Source organism: Neoarius graeffei, chromosome 3 (genome assembly GCF_027579695.1).
Source record: "Neoarius graeffei isolate fNeoGra1 chromosome 3, fNeoGra1.pri, whole genome shotgun sequence".
Lineage (NCBI taxonomy): Eukaryota > Metazoa > Chordata > Actinopteri > Siluriformes > Ariidae > Neoarius > Neoarius graeffei.
Window position 1 is genome coordinate 67498478 of NC_083571.1, and position 18624 is coordinate 67517101.

General features: G+C 44.1%; 1 protein-coding gene across 1 annotated transcript in view; it reads left to right on the plus strand.

Moving 5' to 3' along the window:
• ctnna2 (catenin (cadherin-associated protein), alpha 2) overlaps nucleotides 1-18624 on the plus strand; it is a 699326-nt gene that overhangs the window by 18455 nt on the left and 662247 nt on the right. Inside the window, exon 2 of the mRNA XM_060915970.1 lies at nucleotides 514-620. Within this exon, the coding sequence (XP_060771953.1) occupies nucleotides 519-620 (102 nt within the window). The 5' untranslated portion in view covers nucleotides 514-518. The remainder of the gene's footprint in view (nucleotides 1-513; nucleotides 621-18624) is intronic.

Below are 18624 nucleotides of genomic sequence, written 5' to 3' on the forward strand. Positions count from 1 at the left end.
ATATTTCATCCTCTATGGTACATAATATCATCATTATTCTATTCAAGGCATCTGGAAGAATTTTGGTGTGTAAAGGTCAAGGGCTCAAGCCTAATCCGAACACCCATGATCTCCAATCCCTAACTGCATCAAGAACCGTCATTCATCAATCACTGATAGAACCACATGTGCTCGGGATTACTTAATATAGCGTTGATATGTCTTTAAAAATAAATTAACCCTGAAAAGAAATGGGGGAATCTCTAAAGATGAATGTTCTGCTATTTTACAGAAAATGATAGATTATCGAAAGATCGTGTCCTTCTGAAAATTGCAGTTGTTATTCTTTCGAAAAAGAAAAAAAACCTCAGTATGATACCAATGATATCTCAGAAATGGTGTATTGTGATACAGTTGATGATATTGATATTTTATCATAACATCAACACATCCAGCCCTCATCTACTCACCTGAACTTCTTCCACATGTTCTCCATCTTACATCTGTTTTTTTTTTTTCATTTATTCTTCACAGTAATCATGACAAGCGCTACGTCCCCCATCCTGCTGAAATGGGACCCGAAGAGTCTGGAGATCCGCACTCTGACCGTGGAGAGGCTGCTGGAGCCGTTGGTCACGCAGGTAGGATTTACGTTTACTCCATTATAACACTGAGAATGGGAAGAAGACAGAATGTAGATAACGGAGTAAAGAACATGGAGGCATCTGGGCTTCTTTATGATGTTTAATCTTTAGGGTGAGATTCAAGTATCTCTGCTGCTGTTCAGCTCAGAGGGCATGCACAGATTGTTCATATAAACTTAATTAAAATGTCATCATGAGCTTCGTTTAACTCGTTAGGTTCATTTACAATGCAGGCTTCAGTTCTGAAAGCATTCTTGACCTTGTTTATAGGTAAATAGTCCAAAAACTAATGGACTAAATGCTAATGCTTGTGACTAGCAGCTACAGCTGACTTGTACACAGCTTAATGCTGTAATGCTGTGACATTCTGCCCCTTGGTCAGAGCTAATCGATGATGGGTAAGGAACACAGCAGATGTGTTGTCGTCTGCAAAAAAAAAAAAGCTGAACTGTTTTTTTGTCCATCAGCAAAACTTGAGCAAAATTCAGGGTTCGCCTGTGTAATGAAAGTGCCATGATTTAACATCCAGTATTTATGCGAATCATCGGGTGGTAGTGTAACCTCATAGCACTGGACCTGAGCTCAGGTTACTGATGTCACTTTCACATGAGGTCCCAGTGTCCGTGAGGGTTAATTTGAAGATCTGTTCCAGCCTGAATGTCCGTTCAGGAACAGTGATCGCCTGAAGGTGGTGTAGTGGCATTGTGCACTGTCACCTCACATCAAGAAGGTTCTGGGTTCAAACTTCATGGCTGACAGGGGCCCTTCTGTGTGGAGTTTGCATGTTCTCCTCTGTACGGGTTTCCTCTGGGTGCTCTGGTTTCCTCTCACAGTCCAAAGACAGGCAGATTAGGTAAAATACCTTGCCACTGGGGTTGTACAAGCGAGTGCGTACTTAGTGCTGGTCCCAAGCCTGGATAGATTGGGGAGGGTTGCATCAGGAAAAGCATCCGGTGTAAAATCTACACCAAGTCAAATATGGATCATGATGATCCGCTGTGGCAACCCCTAACAGTAGCAGCTGGAAGAAGAAGACCAACAAAGAGCAGGTATTAAATTTGCAGACGCCTGTTTCTTCTGCCAAAATGATATCATTCATGAAGTTTTAATCGTCAAAAGATTGTTTTAATATTCCAAAATGATGAAAGTTGATTAAATTTAATAAGTTTCAAATTTACACCTCTGATGATGAACAGCTCAGAAACAATTCTTTTTCCTTCACACATTCCATATAAACACATTTTTTCCCTTTTTTTAACGCTTCTCTGTATTGCTATATCGGACAAACTGACAGGTTGTTTTTTTTTTAAATTCAGGTTTGACTCTGTTACACAAACGAACTCACCCCATCTTTGCATGTAACTAAATTCACGCAATTATTCTTTCGAAATCGCCCACATCAAATGCACTTTTTAATCAAACACATGCTTGTTATTTGGGATCTTACTGACTCCTCGGTGTTCTTTGATGCTATAACTTTTCTGTTTTCTGCGGCTTTGCTCAAGACTTGTCAGTTTTTCAGTTTAATGAGTGTCTGCAGGAATGGATTTCTCCTAACCATCTTGCTGCACAAAGTAAACACACGGATACCCAAAGCATGGGGTCAGCCATCTTTCCGGCTCGACTAAACGACTCTGTTCGGAGCGAATTGATTTTTATGGCTTCAGTTCTGAAGTAATGAGATTGACTTGGTTTCAAGGAGCTCTAAATGAGGCATTTTATTTTTTTTCTTTCTCACTCTCTCTCTCTCCCCTTCACTTTAATGCCTCAGGCAATTATTGCTTCATAAACAGCAACTCTTAAACTCATCAGTGGCTTAATGTTAATGTTATTGACCAGCGCTCTGGTATGTCTGAGAGGGAATGGGTTCGGAATATGATTAGGGTTTTGACAACCCTGAAAATCTGATTTACACCACAGTGTTGTGGAATTTTGGATTCTGATTGGTGTTGATTTGTCATGCTAATTGATCATTTCTATAGTAACAGCTCGTTCACAGAGATTTTATAAACGGATTTGATGCGGTGAAGTTTTCTGTGTGAAGAAATGTTTATTTAACCATCTATGGAAGGAGTCTCCAGTTTCAGTGCTTTGTAACATTCATACCCCTTTTCGACCAACAAGGAACGGGTTCTTGAACCAGTTCCATTCAGGATTCTTTGAACCTTGGTGCCAGCTAGCGAACCAGCCCATGTTTTCACCAGTTTTGAGCTGAACCGTTGTAATCGAGGATGCGTCATGAACAGGGGGCATGGCACAATTCACAACGGGAATAAACAGCCATAGCAAGATGGTGGATGGCACTGATTACCTCTGAGCTTTTGTTCTGTTATTTCAGATATTTGTTTTCATTCCATTATTTTTTCTGAAGATTTATCCTTTTCCATTGCTCTTTCCCAAAAGGTTCTTTAGATGCTTCACAGTTCTAGCTTTGGGATGTCGTCAAAAATGGAAACACTGTTTGAGGATTATTTGTAGATAAAGATTCTCCTGAGGTACAAACTGTAAGCATGATATTTGCCATACTTCCAATCCCACTGGGGCTTTATTTCTCATAACATCCCAACAAACAGGCCAGCTCTCCTGACGACAATTCCCTCAGGTGCCCAGGAGTTTCTGCAAGCTGTGCATTGTTAAGGAAAATTGGACATTGGGGTTAATATCTGTCGAATCTGCCACAAATCCATCTTTCTCTCTCGTCTCTACGGACCCACTCCAGCACATGCTGCTGTAATTGGGGATTGTTGTTCTCATATCTCTGAACCAGAGCAGGTATGCCCTAAAGATAGCCAGGATTAGCACAAGTCGTGAAATTAAGAAACATTTCTTTTATGAATATGATGATCCAAACTCTAATTTAGCATCCGAAGATCACAAGAAACTCTGCACACTTTCTTCACATGAACCATCAGCTTCTCAGTGCGTTCCTCAGAACCCATTCTGGAAAGGTTCCTCGAGCTGCTGGACACATTTCTCTAATCTTTCAATCTTTTCAGTGCAGATCGATTGGGTTAAGGTCAGCTTTCTGGCCATGCAATTTCATTACCAAGAGAATCCGACTGCCTCCTTGTTCTCCAATTATCCCTTCTATAGCTTTGTGGTGTGTTTGGGGTTGTTGGAGGTCAGACATTAATTACTTACTTAAAAAGAAAAAATAAGAAAGACGTCAAGGTGTCCCCAGACAAGTGAAGGTCTATAGTCTAGAGACGAGAGGAAAAGAATAGTTTGATAAAATAAAAACAATATTCTGCTTTGGCATTGGGTATAAAGTTGCATTGCAAAAAAAATTTAAAACTGAATTTGAGGAGAACATTACTTAATACTAGTGAAATTATCTTGCTGCATGGACAAATATTTTTACTTGATAAGACATCTTAGAATAAGTTGGTTGTGATCTAGAACTAGGTTTAATAATCTCAGAATTGGTGTCTTGTATTCTTCCAATATGAACTACTAGATCGTTTCAACAATTTTCAAGATATTTTCACTTGCTAAGATATCATTTTTGCAGTGTGTTTGAAATCCTTGACTTGCAAGTGACGTCAAAGCAAAATAGAAAGCCGGATGTCGGCCATGTTGGTGGATATACAAATGCGGGGTCAAGCGACATTCCATACAAAACATAGTCACACGTGCACAACTCTCTTTGTTTTTCCACTGCTTTAAGCGTTCTTTTAGCCATGCCATATCTCTGTGCTGTATATGGTTGTGGTCACAACAGTACTTGTGACCGTGGCACGTTCCAATGTTTTAGAATTCCATCCGTGATTTGGAAAGAGGGCGAGGAAACTCTGAGGCTTAGTACAGAGAGGAGACAAGCACGGCTGATCTAACAGAGTCTAAAACCAAAACAGCTCCTGTTTGCAGTAATCATTTTATCTCAGGTGAGATTCAAAAGCTTTCTCGATAATCTCATGGAAGAATTTTATTTCGTGTTGCTAGAATTTTGCTATAAAACGAGCGTTCTCTTGTCGTGGTTCACTCGGTTGTTGTTATAATTTTAGCACGTGTATTAGCATTTTGCTTCTAGGAGCGCCAGCAAAATTATACGGTAGAAACAATCCAGACTGGGCGCCCACTCAGAAAATGGGCTATGTTTTGCCCAAGGTCGGACTTCATTTGTCGGCAGCCAAACCAGATAGAATGTGATATCTGGGTACTCAGTGGTCAGTAGAAGCGTCTTATCTTCAGAAAAGTCTGCCTTTTTTAAATAATATGGGTCAAAACCACACATATCTTCTCTTTGTATCGAATCTTTCCTCGACTGTTCAAATCGTGGTAATACTGAGAAAATTCAGCATTGTTCACTTTCAGCGGCTGCCATCCTAGTTGCTTTGTACTGTATATCCACCATCATGGCGGACGCTCACGACGTAGCACATTTTGATCACGTGGTTGCAAGTCATCTATAGTTTGCCTTGATTTAAATTGGCAGTAACTGGCAACCTTTATGTAATGTGCTGGATTGACAGCAAAAGTAAAAAAAAAAAAGTTTAAATTTGTCAGAAAATGAGAGTAACAGTGGATATTTGTTGGCCAATAGAGAGTCTTGGGTGGGAATTATGGAAAGCAGGGACTCATGATTGGGAATTAGGTATGTTTTGGTCTATGGCTGGCCTAACAACTACGTTCTTCCAAAATTTAGAACCCATAAAGCCAGGGGAACTTGCGAAGTTTCAAAGTTGAAACCTTCACCAGATTTCCAAAGCAGAATCCTTTTAGGAAGCTGAGGAACCCTGGAAGAAACCTGAAAGAACCCTCAAAGGGTATGAAGAGGCTAGGAACTTGTCTGTAATCCATTTTCGAACCAATGTGCTCATATACAGCCAGCTGTTTCCTCATCATTTCAGTCCATCAGCCTGGAAAGCTAGCGTTAGCACATTTGCAGATTTCAGCCTAAAAAAATCTATCATAGCACAATACTTCAAAGAGATTTTTTAAAACTGACATGCTTGACTTGTTTGGATCACAAGACTGCACAAAAGCATGCAGTAAAATTTACTGTAAGCTGAAGTGCTTCCACAGGGGACCTGAGAGAAAATCATTTCTTCTTAAAATGGAGACCTCAGCATTTCCTCTGCTGGTTCTTCATGGTCCCAGTGGTGCTGTTCTTCTCCATTTGGATTTCAGGATGAAGCAATATGAGTCAGCACTAAATGAAGCTACCGGACTGAAAGAACTAAAAACATTCAATAATCTTCTTGTCAAGCTTGAGTTGTGTTTTTATGTTTTTATCCAGGATTTTTGTTATTGATGGTGCTAAAAATGTTCATTGTTTCAGAAGCAAGATCTGAGATGAGCAATCGTGTAGTCTTATAGCGTGATGGCTCTGAGCGTTGTTAGAGCTTAGTTTTGAGGTTTAAGGAGGAAAAAAAACACTTAAGACAAAACAATTGCTTGTGGTTGGCATCTTCTGACGGAGCCTCACTGGCTGTGTTTACAAGATGAACTCATTCAGATGAAATGTTTATCCAGTATCTTAAACTCTACCATGACAGACTTCACTCTCTGGTGCAAAAAAATGGATTTTTGGTTTGGCCCACTGTTGTTTTTTTTTTTTGCCATGCCTTCTCCTCTTCCTCCTGATCCTCCTCTTCCTCCTGATCCTTTTCCTCCTCCTACCAATCCTCCTCCTCATGCTTCTGTTCCTCCTCCTGTTCCTCCTTCTCCTCCTCCCAATCTTCCTCCTCCTGATTCTCCTCCTCCTCAGCGTGATTCTCTTCCTCCTCCTAATCTTCCTCCTCCTGATTCTCCTCCTCCTGATTCACTTCCTCCTCCTGATTCTCCTCCTCCTCCTGATTCTCTTCTTCCTGCTGTTCCTAATCCTTCTCCTCCTTCTCCTTCTCCTCCTAATTCTCTTCCTCCTCCTGTTCCTTTTGTTCCTCCTCCCAATCCTCCTCCTCATGATTCTCTTTCTCCCCCTGTTCCTTCTCTTCCTCCTCCTTCTTCTCCTCCTCCTGATTCTCTTCCTCCTCCTGTTGCTCATCATTCTCCTCTTCCTCTTTCTCCTTCTCCTCCTGATTCTCTTCCTCCTCCTGTTCCTCATCCTTCTCCTTTTCCTCTTTCTTCTCCTCATCCTCTTCCTAATTCTCTTCCTCCTCTTGTTCCTCATCCTTCTCCTACTCCTGATTCTCTTCATCCTCCTGTTCCTCATCCTTCTCCTCTTCCTCTTTCTTCTTCTCCTCCTCCTCCTGTTTTTCCTCCTCCTCCTGATTCTCTTTCTTTTCCTGTTCTTCCTCCTCCTCCTCTTCCTCCTCATCTTTCTTCTCCTCCTCCTGATTCTCTTCCTTCTGCTGTTCCTCATCCTTCTCCTCTTCCTCTTTCTTCTCCTCCTCCTCCTGCTCCAACTCCTCCTCCTCCTCATTCTTTTTCTCTTCTTGTTCCTTCTCCTCTTTCTTCCCCTCTTCCTGATTCTCCTCCTGTTCCTCATCCTTCTCTTCTTCCTCTTTCTCCTCCTCTTCCTGATTCTCCTCCTCCTCCTGATTCTCTTTCTCTTCTTGTTCCTTCTCCTCTTCCTCTTTCTTCCCCTCTTCCTGATTCTCTTCCTCATCCTGTTCCTCTTTCTTCTCCTCCTCCCCCTGTTCCTCATCCTTCTCCTCTTCCTCTTTCTTCTGCTCTTCCGCCTGTTCCTCATCATTCTCCTCTTCCTCTTTCTTCTCCTCCTCCTCCTGATTCTCCTCCTCCTCTTCCATGTCTGTTCTGGGGGAAAATTATGCAGCCAGTTTGATTCATGATCATTTCTAATTTCAACAATAGTCCAGCATTTTCAGTCGAGATGCAGATTTAAATAATCTCTTAAAACAGCATCAGCTAAGTGTCAGTGGATTTGCTCGTGCTGCTGAAAAGCTTGTGGATTTAAACTGAGGGAAGAGGTGGACATGTGAAGACATGCTGTTCCTTCACAGTAATGGTCTTCTGGAGGACAGCTTTATAACCTCAGAGATAACACAGATTACTTCTGGGGCTTTCCGGTGTTTTATTAAGTTAAAGAGAGAGAAAAAGAGAGGCGGTGGTGAGGGAACAATCTTTCATTGCTTTTGTATCGAAAGAAAGAAAGAAAGAAAGAAAGAAAGAAAGAAAGAAAGAAAGAGAAAAGTGAATAAATAAACAAATAAACAAATAAGCAGAAAGAAAACAGTGGAGAAAACAAAGAGGAAAAGTGAGAAGGAAAAAAATGAACACAGAGAAAAAGGTATCAGAAGGAGGGAGGGAGAGAGGGAGGGAGGAGTGGAAGTTAATGCAGCTCTGAGGTAAATGTCAGGGGATAAAAGCTTTCAGATGAGTGAAGTTTAAAAGCCATTATTTTCCTCTCTGTATGACAGAAACATATTCACAGCCCTACATCAGTAAGATTTACTCATCCACTCGGTGTGTGTGTGTGTGTGTGTGTGTGTGTGCGCGTGTGTGTGAGACATGTGCAGCAGACACTCCTTTAAAAATAAACAGATTAAACAAATGTTGGTTAAAGTGAGAGAAAAACGTTTTCTCATAGCTAAAGTTTTCTTTCTTTCCTCTTTTCCTTGTTGAATGTTTTCTATTTTTTCACTTCTTTTCATTCTTTCTTGTTACTTTATATTCAGTTTATTTCTTTTCCTTTTTTTTTCCAGAACAGATGAGGTGTCCCCCCCCCCCTTTCTGGTTTCTTGGTAGCATGTCAAACTGCGTTTTTTTTTCCCCCATTATATTTATTTATTTTCATGAACTTTGATAGGAATCCAGGCGAAGACGTTGACAGCTCTATAACACAGGTTCCGTAGGGAACTGTGTGTGTTTTCTTCCCTGTGACTGTGTGAGAAGGTTGGAATAGTACGGGAACTAACTTGCCAATGCTCCACAACATTAAATGTAACTATAAATGGATTTAAATAAATAAATATTGCTCTTTAAACCCAAACAAAAGTAACAGTTGACAGATTGCTGTGTTATAAGATGATAAACACACAGGTTCAAAGTGGAAGCAGGAACTCAGTGATGGTTCTGTGTTTCATGTTCTGTGTTCTGTGCTTTGGTTCTCACGTGTCATGGATGAGCTAACGTCACTTTGCTTTAAACCCAACCTGTGGGTTCATGTTAATCCCAGAACAAAGGCTGCGATGAAAGTGTGAGATCTGGAAGAGCTTCAGCTTCAAAAGAGCTCGCTTTGCTCTGGATTAGAAGTCGAACGCTCTTTGAATGCCAACGTCCTTCAACTAAAAGAGCAGCCTGGTTTGATTTTGCTAGAATTTTCCACCTTTGCGCACGAGTATCTGTAAAACTATATGTTGCATCAGTGCAGCACATCTATTGGGTGTCTCAGTCTGGAGGTGAACACACAGACGGTGAAGTCGTACACATCATGCTCCACGCTGGATTCTTTCCTCAGACCCAAACCATTCAGTGGCGTGACATTCTCCAGGCGGCAGAGTGAGATGCATTTGCTCGTTATGCTTCCTGTAATCAGACCGTGATTGCAGCATGTGGGCGTGGCGACATCGCCTGCTCTGGGCTTGAGGTTGTTGTTTCATTTTCCTGTCCAGTGAAAACAGCTCGGTGTGGATGAGTGGAAACTTCTGCCCTTCCTGTTTACGAACGTTCAAGTGCTGGCATGAGGAGATGGTTTTGTTTTGTTGTGTTTGGGGCTTATTATATTTTTGGATCGACGTGGAGAATAAATCTGTAGTCAGATTTCAATAGTTCCATCGTTCCTGGATGTTTATTGAACCGTAAATGTTCACTCCATTTCAGGAAGCACGCGCTGAACTGGTGATGTGACTTTACATCCTTTAAAGCTTTTATTTCTGTGGCTTGGTTGCCGTCTTGATCCAGAATGAATAGTTGTTCAGCACAGAGATTGTGTCTTTAAGGAGGATTGTGTCTATTTTGGCAGCTGTATTATTGAAAATTTATAAATGATTGACAGAAAAATAGGAATGAGGGAGAGAAAGATAAAGAGAAAGATACACTGTATAAGAGAAAAACTGAAATAATCTCTGTTAAAATAATTATAGTAGTAAAAGAGCCGTTCAGAAAAAAATTATCAGAGACTGGACTGGAAAAGGGGAAAAAAAACCATTAACAGTGAAAGGGAGCGCTATAAAGATATGTAAGGAATGTGGGTAAAGTTGAGAAAATAAGAAGAGGTAATGAAAGGGGAAAAAAAGTCAGGAGATACTTTTCTTGGGGCAAGTTTGATCGGATACAACCAGTGTTGTAGTCGAGTCAGTAAAGCTCGAGTCCGAGTCCAGTCTTGAGTCCCCAGTGTTCAAGTCCAAGTCATTAAAGAAAATTTCAAGTTGAGTCCGGGTCAAGTCCAATGTTGATCCGAGTCGAATCCGAGAACAAGACTCCATCCGTACCATTTGACGGTGGCTGTTGCTGCCTTTATGTGAAAGCGTCTCTACTACTGTGTTGGACTAACGTTACTGCTTGACTGCCCCATTTTAGTTAATAGGCTACAGATAAAAAGCTTGTTCATCGCTCAACAAGCCCCGCCCACTATCAACAGGGCAAATAACATGAAAGAGGGTTAACACTAGCTAGTTCATCGTTCAGCAAGCCCCACTATCAACAGAGCAATGAACATAGCATGTCCCTTCCTTCTCTGGGTGGAGTCTTACCAAATGATGATTGAAGTTCGAGGTTGTCCTCGTCGTCTCCTCGATAGTTCTTCTACATGTGGAACACATAGCAGTGCATTTTTTTCCCACTACACGAGAAGTCTGTATAAGCAAAGCGGACAATCCTAGGGGCTTCTCTCCAGGCATTTTAGCACCATTAACGTTAGATTGTTCCTGAACATGACATATGAACAGGTGAATGTGCATTCTCTTGGATGAAATTAGATAATGTAGATATAAATATCTTCTGCCAAATTATTATGGCATGTTGCAAAAAATAAAGAAAAAATCCAAGTCCTCGTCTCCAATTTACGAGTCCGAATCCAGTTAATGCACGAGTCCGAGTCCAAGTCCGATTCATCAGTGCACAAGTGCAAGTCAAGTCACGAGTCCTTAAAGTGCATATTCTGGACCAATTTTTTTTTTTTTTTAATATGAAAGTATGTCCCTTTACACACTCATCCAGAAGGGTAATTTTGCACAAGGCCATCTGTCTACAGCAGAAAAAAATAACAAAATGCGTCTGGAAAAATCCCAAGGGAATCTGGAGCCAGATTCGTGACGTTATCTGCGGAAGCGCCAGCAGGCTGCACGAGCTTGCACGGTTTCAGTGCACAGCCTGTGTAGACCAAGCGCTCCCATTTCTCTCTCACTGTCCGGTCTTTTGGAAAATTAATAGTACTAATCCCATCAAGATTGGTGTTGCTACACCCTCCTATGATACATCTGTTAACCATTTTAATAATTACGTGATAACGCTGAAGAAATTTGCAGAAAACCACCAGGTCGTTTTCTCATAAACAAGCCAGCGCTGATGTAGGATTCAGAGGGAGGCGTCCCGCAGATGACGTCATGAAAATCAATGTTTGCCGGGAAATTCAAATGCCAAGTTTTTTCAGAGGCGGACCAATTCGCCTCAAATGGCTTGATTTCAACTGAATTTTTCTGGTATTGCGCAAGGTAAAAAAATTGCAGAGAATGCAGAATGTTAAAGATATTTGACCAAAGTTTAATATAAAATAGGAGAATTACTCCTGAATTTACCCATGATATGCACTTTAAAATTAGGGCACGAGTTGGACTCGAGTCTGAGTCCTGGACTTGAGTACTACAAGCCTGGATATGAAAGTTTAACACATCAGCCAAATACAACATGATGCAAGTGGTAAGATGGCGGCCAGATAGCTTCACTCTCATGTGCCAGTGAGCCCTCCAGATTTAATCTCAAGCTCAGTGCTGTTTTCACATCATTAGAGCTGTGTTACTTCCACCTACAGTGAAGTCACATGCATTCCCGATATTGTGTTATTGCACCCTCTACTGTCTAAAAAATGCAGTTACAGTGAAGCAAAACTAAGAGATTATGCAGCGTGATCATAATTGTGATTCATTTTCGATTTCATTGAAACAAATCATCATAAATTTGTATCGAGATTTATTATTACACACCTAATACCTGCGATGTCTCAGAGATCACAATATCAATATTATATCATCAATATCACCCAGCTGTAAGAGGAACGACAACACGACTAGACAGAAAAGGGGTTCTTTAAATGTTTTTTTTTTATTTATAAGATTTATTCTGAAATGTTTGAGCAGTGGTTTTGAACTAGCAGTTAATTAAAACTAGAAAAAAGGGGAAAACTCCTTAAAATGTAAGAAACAATGTAAGAGTATAAATCTGATTCATGTAGACTTTGCTAGAAAATTCTGTCTTTCTTTAATTATCGTCAGCAGTAGTTATTTTGAGCAGAATTTGCCCAGTTTGTTCTGCTTAAAACCACACTCACAACCCACCGTACGTGCTACTGCAGGCGGTCTATGGTAAAAAATTTGGCAAAACCGTGCTTGAAACTTGCACGACACTTGCGTATGTTCAACGCCGTAGAAGGTCGCAGACAGCCCGTGGAGACTTTTGGTCCTGCACATGCAAATTCTACGGGTCTTGTAAAAAATCAAGAACGCATACATTACGTACAGGACTCGTACTCCTTTTGTACACCTGAACCAAGTCAGCAGTACGACTAGTAGGGGCTTTTTGCGATGACAGTAAGACACATGAGTGACGCACAGTCATTGTACGAGTGACGTGCCTCAGAAGTACTACACAAGTATTCCACACTTGCTATTTCTGCAACCCCCAAGACAGAAGTACTTTCTACCCCTATGTGTGCATGCGACCCACACGCGGCACGAGGGGCAAAACTCTGGGTATATATATTGGGGGAGGAACCAAGGAACCGATTATGTAGCGTGTAGCATTGTAGAAGGGAAGAAGATGGCTGTCGCCAAACTGCCACAATGACTGAGGGAGTTGGACCTTTATAGGCAGATGATAGAAGCTGAGGAGCAGCACGAAGCGATATTGGCTTTGCTAATACAGGAACACCAATGTCAGAATGCAAGGCGGAAGAGGCAGTGGCCTCTGTCCCATCTTTTCCCAATCACTTCCTCTCTCTTATCCTCTGCCAAATGCAACCTGTACTTGACGAGTACTTTGCCCGTACTCCTCCCCCAAACTTTCCCCTGGGTTCACTGCGACCCTGCGGCACAGCTGCGAGCTACCAAACCCTGCAACCCGTGCATGTCCAAAACACTTGCAGCGGGTTGTGAGTGTGGCATTAGATCTTAAAATGAATTGAAAGGAAATGAGAACGATTTCATGCCAAAAAACGAAGAACAAAAATGAAGAAATTGTAAATGACTCATCGTTTTAGTCGTGTTTCAGTTCAGTGTAACTTGGTCCCATGTGCTGTATGGTGAGCTTTCCATTGATGGGTGCCAGTACTTTCTTCAGCCCTTCAGTTAATAATTGCACACCGAAAAAAGTGACCTGTACGGCGTCTGGACCTCAGAACCTGAGGACTGATTACATGTGGAGCTATTTTAATCAGCGAAACTCGTCTTTGCGAATCTGTAAAATTTCTTCTTCACTCTGGAGGAAGTTGTTGAACGCTCCTCCTCCTACCCTCACACTCCTCCATCCAAAACATCTCTGTCAGGATTACCTTCCGCATCCATCACCATCGTTAATTCACTGAAGCGGGCAGAGAAATGGCTCTCCTTATGCAGCAACAGCAGGAGAGGACTCGCTCGAAGCTTTTGTTTCAGCACAGCCTCTGGTCTTCATCTCACATCACTCCTTCAGCAGGTGTTTTATTGAACCCGAGCTGCAGGAGGGCCACAGAGACGCTTCAGGTGGAAATAACGAAGGGAAAACAGTCGCAGTAGGGACAGGGACATGGTATTTATTCCAGTTATGGATTTCCGATGTCTGTTCGTCTGTTTACTCTCTCAGACGCGTCCAGCATTCAGTTCGTGACGAGACAATCGGAGCTGAAGTTAAAGCTGCAGTCTGCTGCGGTGCCGTCACTCAGACTTTTCCTGAATAACCTTCAGGAGGCACAAGTCCTGCAATCAGAGGAATTTTCGTCTTTAAACATTAAAAAAAGTGTTGCCAAATGTTCTCTTTAATCACTGATCATGTTATCACCGACCGTAACATTTCAGATTATTTTATTATTTTTTTTATTTGCATTTAGCTCAATGATGAGATCAATCAGGCTTCTTTAGTACAAAAATTATTAAAATTAATTAGATTTTTTAAGTTATTTGTTTTCATTGAAATTTGGCTCAAAATCACATTTCAAAAGCAACCAGTGAGTTTCAATCAATACAAATAAATAAAATAAAAAAAGTTGAAAAAAATCAAAACTTCTTTATAGCAGGAGACATTAAGGCTGGCAAATAAAATATCATATAAAATCACACATATATAAATTTATGATGTACTTTTTTTTCTTTACAATGGATATATTTTTTGATGTCGCAAAGAGGGAATAATAATAATAATAATAATAATAATAATAATAATAATTCATTTTTATTTATATATTCAGATTTATTCAGAGCTTTGTGAAATCAAATGTATTTTTAAATATTGTTAAATTATTTTTATATTTTTATTTTATTTTATTTATTCAGCTTGGGAGCATGTGTTTATTGGAAATGTGATTTAAGATTTTTTTTTAACTTGGGAGAACATTAGATATTAAATGTGGAAATAAATGTGGAAATTTCTCACATATTTGTCAAATATAAAAATATATCAAAGCCATAAACAAGTAAAAATCAGATGGTCTTTATGGTGATGGCGCTGATGAAACGATAATAGGAAAACATAGATTGTATTTTGTATGTAAACAGGTCCGTGTCAGGACAAACAGACGAGGACCCAAGAGTGCAGGTTAAATGTTGAGTTTATTGATAGCAGGGGAAAGGGAGTTGGGAGGATGTGTGTGTGAAGCTCAGTGGCAGGAGGATTGAGAGGTAGGGATGGCTGGTGGGAGCGTGGTGGTGGCGGCATCTGACGTCTCCCATCCAAGTACTAACCAGGCCAGGCCCTGCCTAGCAGCTGAGATCAGCCAGGATCAGGCATTGTCAGAGTGGTTTGGCTGTCAGCTTATAGCACTTGGTATTCAGGTGGTCTCTCAGCAGGCAGACAGGAGTTTGGGAACAGGCTGAAACACAGAGTCACAGGTCAAGTAGCGAGAACGGGGACAGAAATGCAGGGTCAGGTTACCAGGGCTGAAGAGTAGACGGAGTCGATGCTTTCAGGGTCAGCAATGGGGAGTCAGATTGGGCTTGCCATCAAACAAGGGAACCATACTTTGCAGACGATCTGACACTGAAGCTTGGGAGGACTGCAGTTTAAATAGACAGAGAAGGCAGCAGGTGATAGGCAACAGCCAATGACAGCCACTGAAAGTCAATGAGAGTAAATTGGCAGCAGGTGAGCCTGATAGGGAAGGAGCATGCGGGCGTGGCAGGTGATACTGAGTGGAGTGAAGTGGAATGTTACCTGATGAGAGGAAAACCACAGGTAGGACCATGACAGAACCCCCCCCCTCAAGGGACGGCTCCAGAAGTCCCTAGACACAGACTCACCAAGACTGGCAGGAGGAGGGGGAATACTGGTGGAGAGTCAGAATTCCTCTGACCGGTCAGTGTCCATAGCCTCCGCACCATCTTCACTGTCGGAAGACTCATCATCCAAGGGCCCCCACCCAGGATTCGGTTCAGAGTCAGACTCGGACACTGGAGCAGGGGTGGCGGCAGGGTCCGGAAGTGGATCCGCCCGGTGAGAACCCCTACGTCGACCCCGTCGGATGGAGGGCTGGTCAGGGTGTAGGCGATGAAAGTCGGCGATGAGGGCCAGATCCAAAATCCTTCCAGCGGGGACCCATGCTCTCTCCTCAGGCCCATAACCCTCCCAGTCTACCAAGTATTGGATGCCCCTACCCCTTCGTCGAGAGCGGAGCAGTCGCCGGACCGTGTAGACTGGTCCACCATCAATGAAGCGTGGAGGAGGAGGCGGCGGTGTTACCGGGACCAGGGGGCTCTTGTGCACCAGTTTGAGTTTGGAGACGTGGAAGGTGGGATGTATTTTCATGGTCTTGGGCAGCAGCAGCCGAACTGCCGTTGGACTGATGACCTTCTGTATGGGAAAGGGTCCGATGTAGCGAGGCGCCAATTTGCGTGACTCCACCCACAGTGGTAGGTCTCGAGCAGACAACCATACCTTCTGGCCGACATGGTAAACGGGTGCAGGGGTCCTCCACCAGTTAGCCCCAATAGCATAGCTGGTACTGGACTTCAGGAGTGCGGTGCGGGCCTGGGCCCACGTGCGGCGGCAGCGGCGGGTGTAGGCGAGAGCAGACAGGCAGGTGGCATCTCCCTCCTGGCTGGCAAACAGAGGTGGTTGATATCCATACACACACTGGAAGGGGGAAAGTCTGGTGGCAGAACTGGTGAGGGAGTTGTGGGCATATTCCACCCAGAGCAGATGTTGAGCCCAGGCGTGGGGGTTGCGTGAAGCCACACACCTAAGTGCCTTCTCCAGTTCCTGGTTCATGCGCTCCGTTTGGCCATTTGACTGTGGGTGAAACCCAGATGACAGACTGGCAGTGGCCCCGAGGAGGTGGCAGAATTCTTTCCAGAAACTGGTGGAGAACTGCGGTCCCCGGTCAGACACGATATCCCTGGGCAGGCCATGGACTCGAAAGACATGTTCTAAGACGACCCGGGCAGTCTCCTTCGCAGTTGGCAGTTTAGGGAGAGGCACAAAGTGGGTCATCTTACTGAAGCGGTCCACAATGGTGAGGATGACCGTATTACCTTCCGACGGAGGAAGACCAGTAACAAAATCCAGGGAGACATGGGACCAGGGACGCATGGATACTGGCAGGGGCTGGAGTAACCCGGCTGGGGGCTGACTGGGGGATTTGTGCTGGTTACAAGTGGGGCAGGCTCTCACAAAATCCTGGATGTCCTTCCTCATCAACGGCCACCAGAACCGCTGAGACAGCAGATGGAGGGTGCGTGTGACCCCGGGGTGACAGGCCAGGTGGGAGTCATGTCCCCATTGAATCACCTGAGACCTCAGACCGGCTGTGACATAGAGAAGGTTGGAGGGGCAAGCGCTGGGGCTTGGCTGGTTCCTGATGGCTTCTCGAACCTGCTTCTCGATGTCCCAGGTCAGGGCAGCAACGGCACAGGGGCTTGGGAGGATGGGTGTTGATTCCTCCTTGGATGCCTCATCCTTCTGAAACATCTGGGAGAGTGCATCGGGCTTGATGTTGCAGGAGCCAGGATGGTAGGAAAGGACAAAGTTGAATTGGGTGAAGAATAATGACCACCGGCGCTGGCGGGAGTTTAGCCTCCTGGCTGTCCGGATATACTCCAGGTTTTTGTGGTCAGTCCAGACCACAAACGGAACCTTAGACCCCTCCAACCAGTGGCGCCACTCCTGGAGGGCGAGCTTGACAGCCAGTAGCTCGCGGTTGCCGATGTCGTAGTTGCTTTCTACTGGGGTCAGTCTTCGGGAGTAGAAGGCACAGGGGTGCATTTTGCCATCCTCTGCTGCTCGCTGGGAAAGCACAGCCCCGACTCCCACATCCGAAGCATCTACCTCCACCACAAACTGCCGCTCGGCGTCAGGCATCCGGAGGATGGGAGCTGAAGTGAAACAGGCCTTGAGGGTTTTGAAGGCTTTGTCAGCTGCTGCAGTCCATTGAAAAGGCTGTTTGATGCTGGTCAGTGTGGTGAGTGGGGCTGCCACGGTGCTGTAGCCCTGGATGAATCTCCTATAAAAGTTGGCAAACCCCAGGAACTGCTGCAGTTTCTTACGGCTCTCTGGAACCGGCCACGACGTTACTGCCGACACCTTCGCAGGGTCCATTTGAATGCTGCCCTCGGTCACCACATATCCCAGGAACGAGACAGACTGAGCATGGAACTCGCACTTCTCTGCTTTCACAAACAGCGAGTTTTCAAGCAGGCGGCACAGAACCAACTGGACATGGTGGGTGTGTTCTGACAGGGTTTTTGAGAAGATCAAAATATCGTCCAAGTAAACAAAAACAAACTTATTGAGCATGTCTCTGAGGATGTCGTTTACCAGTGCCTGGAACACTGCTGGGGCATTGGTGAGACCAAATGGCATGACCAGATATTCATAATGTCCCGTCGGGGTGTTGAACGCAGTCTTCCACTCATCACCTTCTCTCACTCACACCAGATGGTAAGCGTTCCAGAGATATAGCTTGGTGAACACTGTGGCCCCCTGCAGCAGTTCAAAGGTGGAGGAGAGTAGTGGCAGAGGGTAGCGGTTCTTAACTGTAATGTTGTTCAAGCCCCAGTAATCTATGCATGGGCGAAGAGAACCATCCTTCTTTCCCACGAAGAAGAATCCTGCTCTGGCAAGAGAGGACGATGGACGGATTATGCCAGCAGCCAGAGAGTCATTTATGTAGTCTTCCATGGCCTTTCTTTCCGGGGCTGACAGGAAGTAGAGACGGCCCTTCGGGGGTGCGGTGCCTGGCAGGAGGTCGATGGTGCAGTCGTATGGTCGGTGTGGGGGCAGAGACGTGGCCTTGGACTTGTTGAACACCTCTCTCAGGTTGTGATGTGTGTCACTGTGCCGAGACGACGTCCACCCAGCGCTCGTACTGGAACGGGTGGAGTGAGATGGTGACGGCCCACACCCAGCTGCCATGTGAACTCTGTATCCATGATGTTTGCTTCGGCTCCAGAGTCCACCAGGGCGGCCAGGGCATGAGTGGTGTCAGGAAGCTGAAGGCAGAGCTGAAGCAGGGGTTTTCGAATGGAGGGAGACTGGGTACATGTTGAGCTCACCAGGATCTCCCCTACGCCTGGTGAGCTCTGGCTTTTGCCGGGCAGGTGGTGACACGGTGACCTTCACTTCCGCAGTAGAGGCACAGGTTTGAGGTTAGGCAGTGCTGTCGCTCTTCGGGGTTGAGGGAGGAGCGGCCGATCTCCATGGGCTCAGGCTGATTAGGTTGGCTTTGGGGCGTGACAGGCGGGAACTGGGCAGCAGAAGA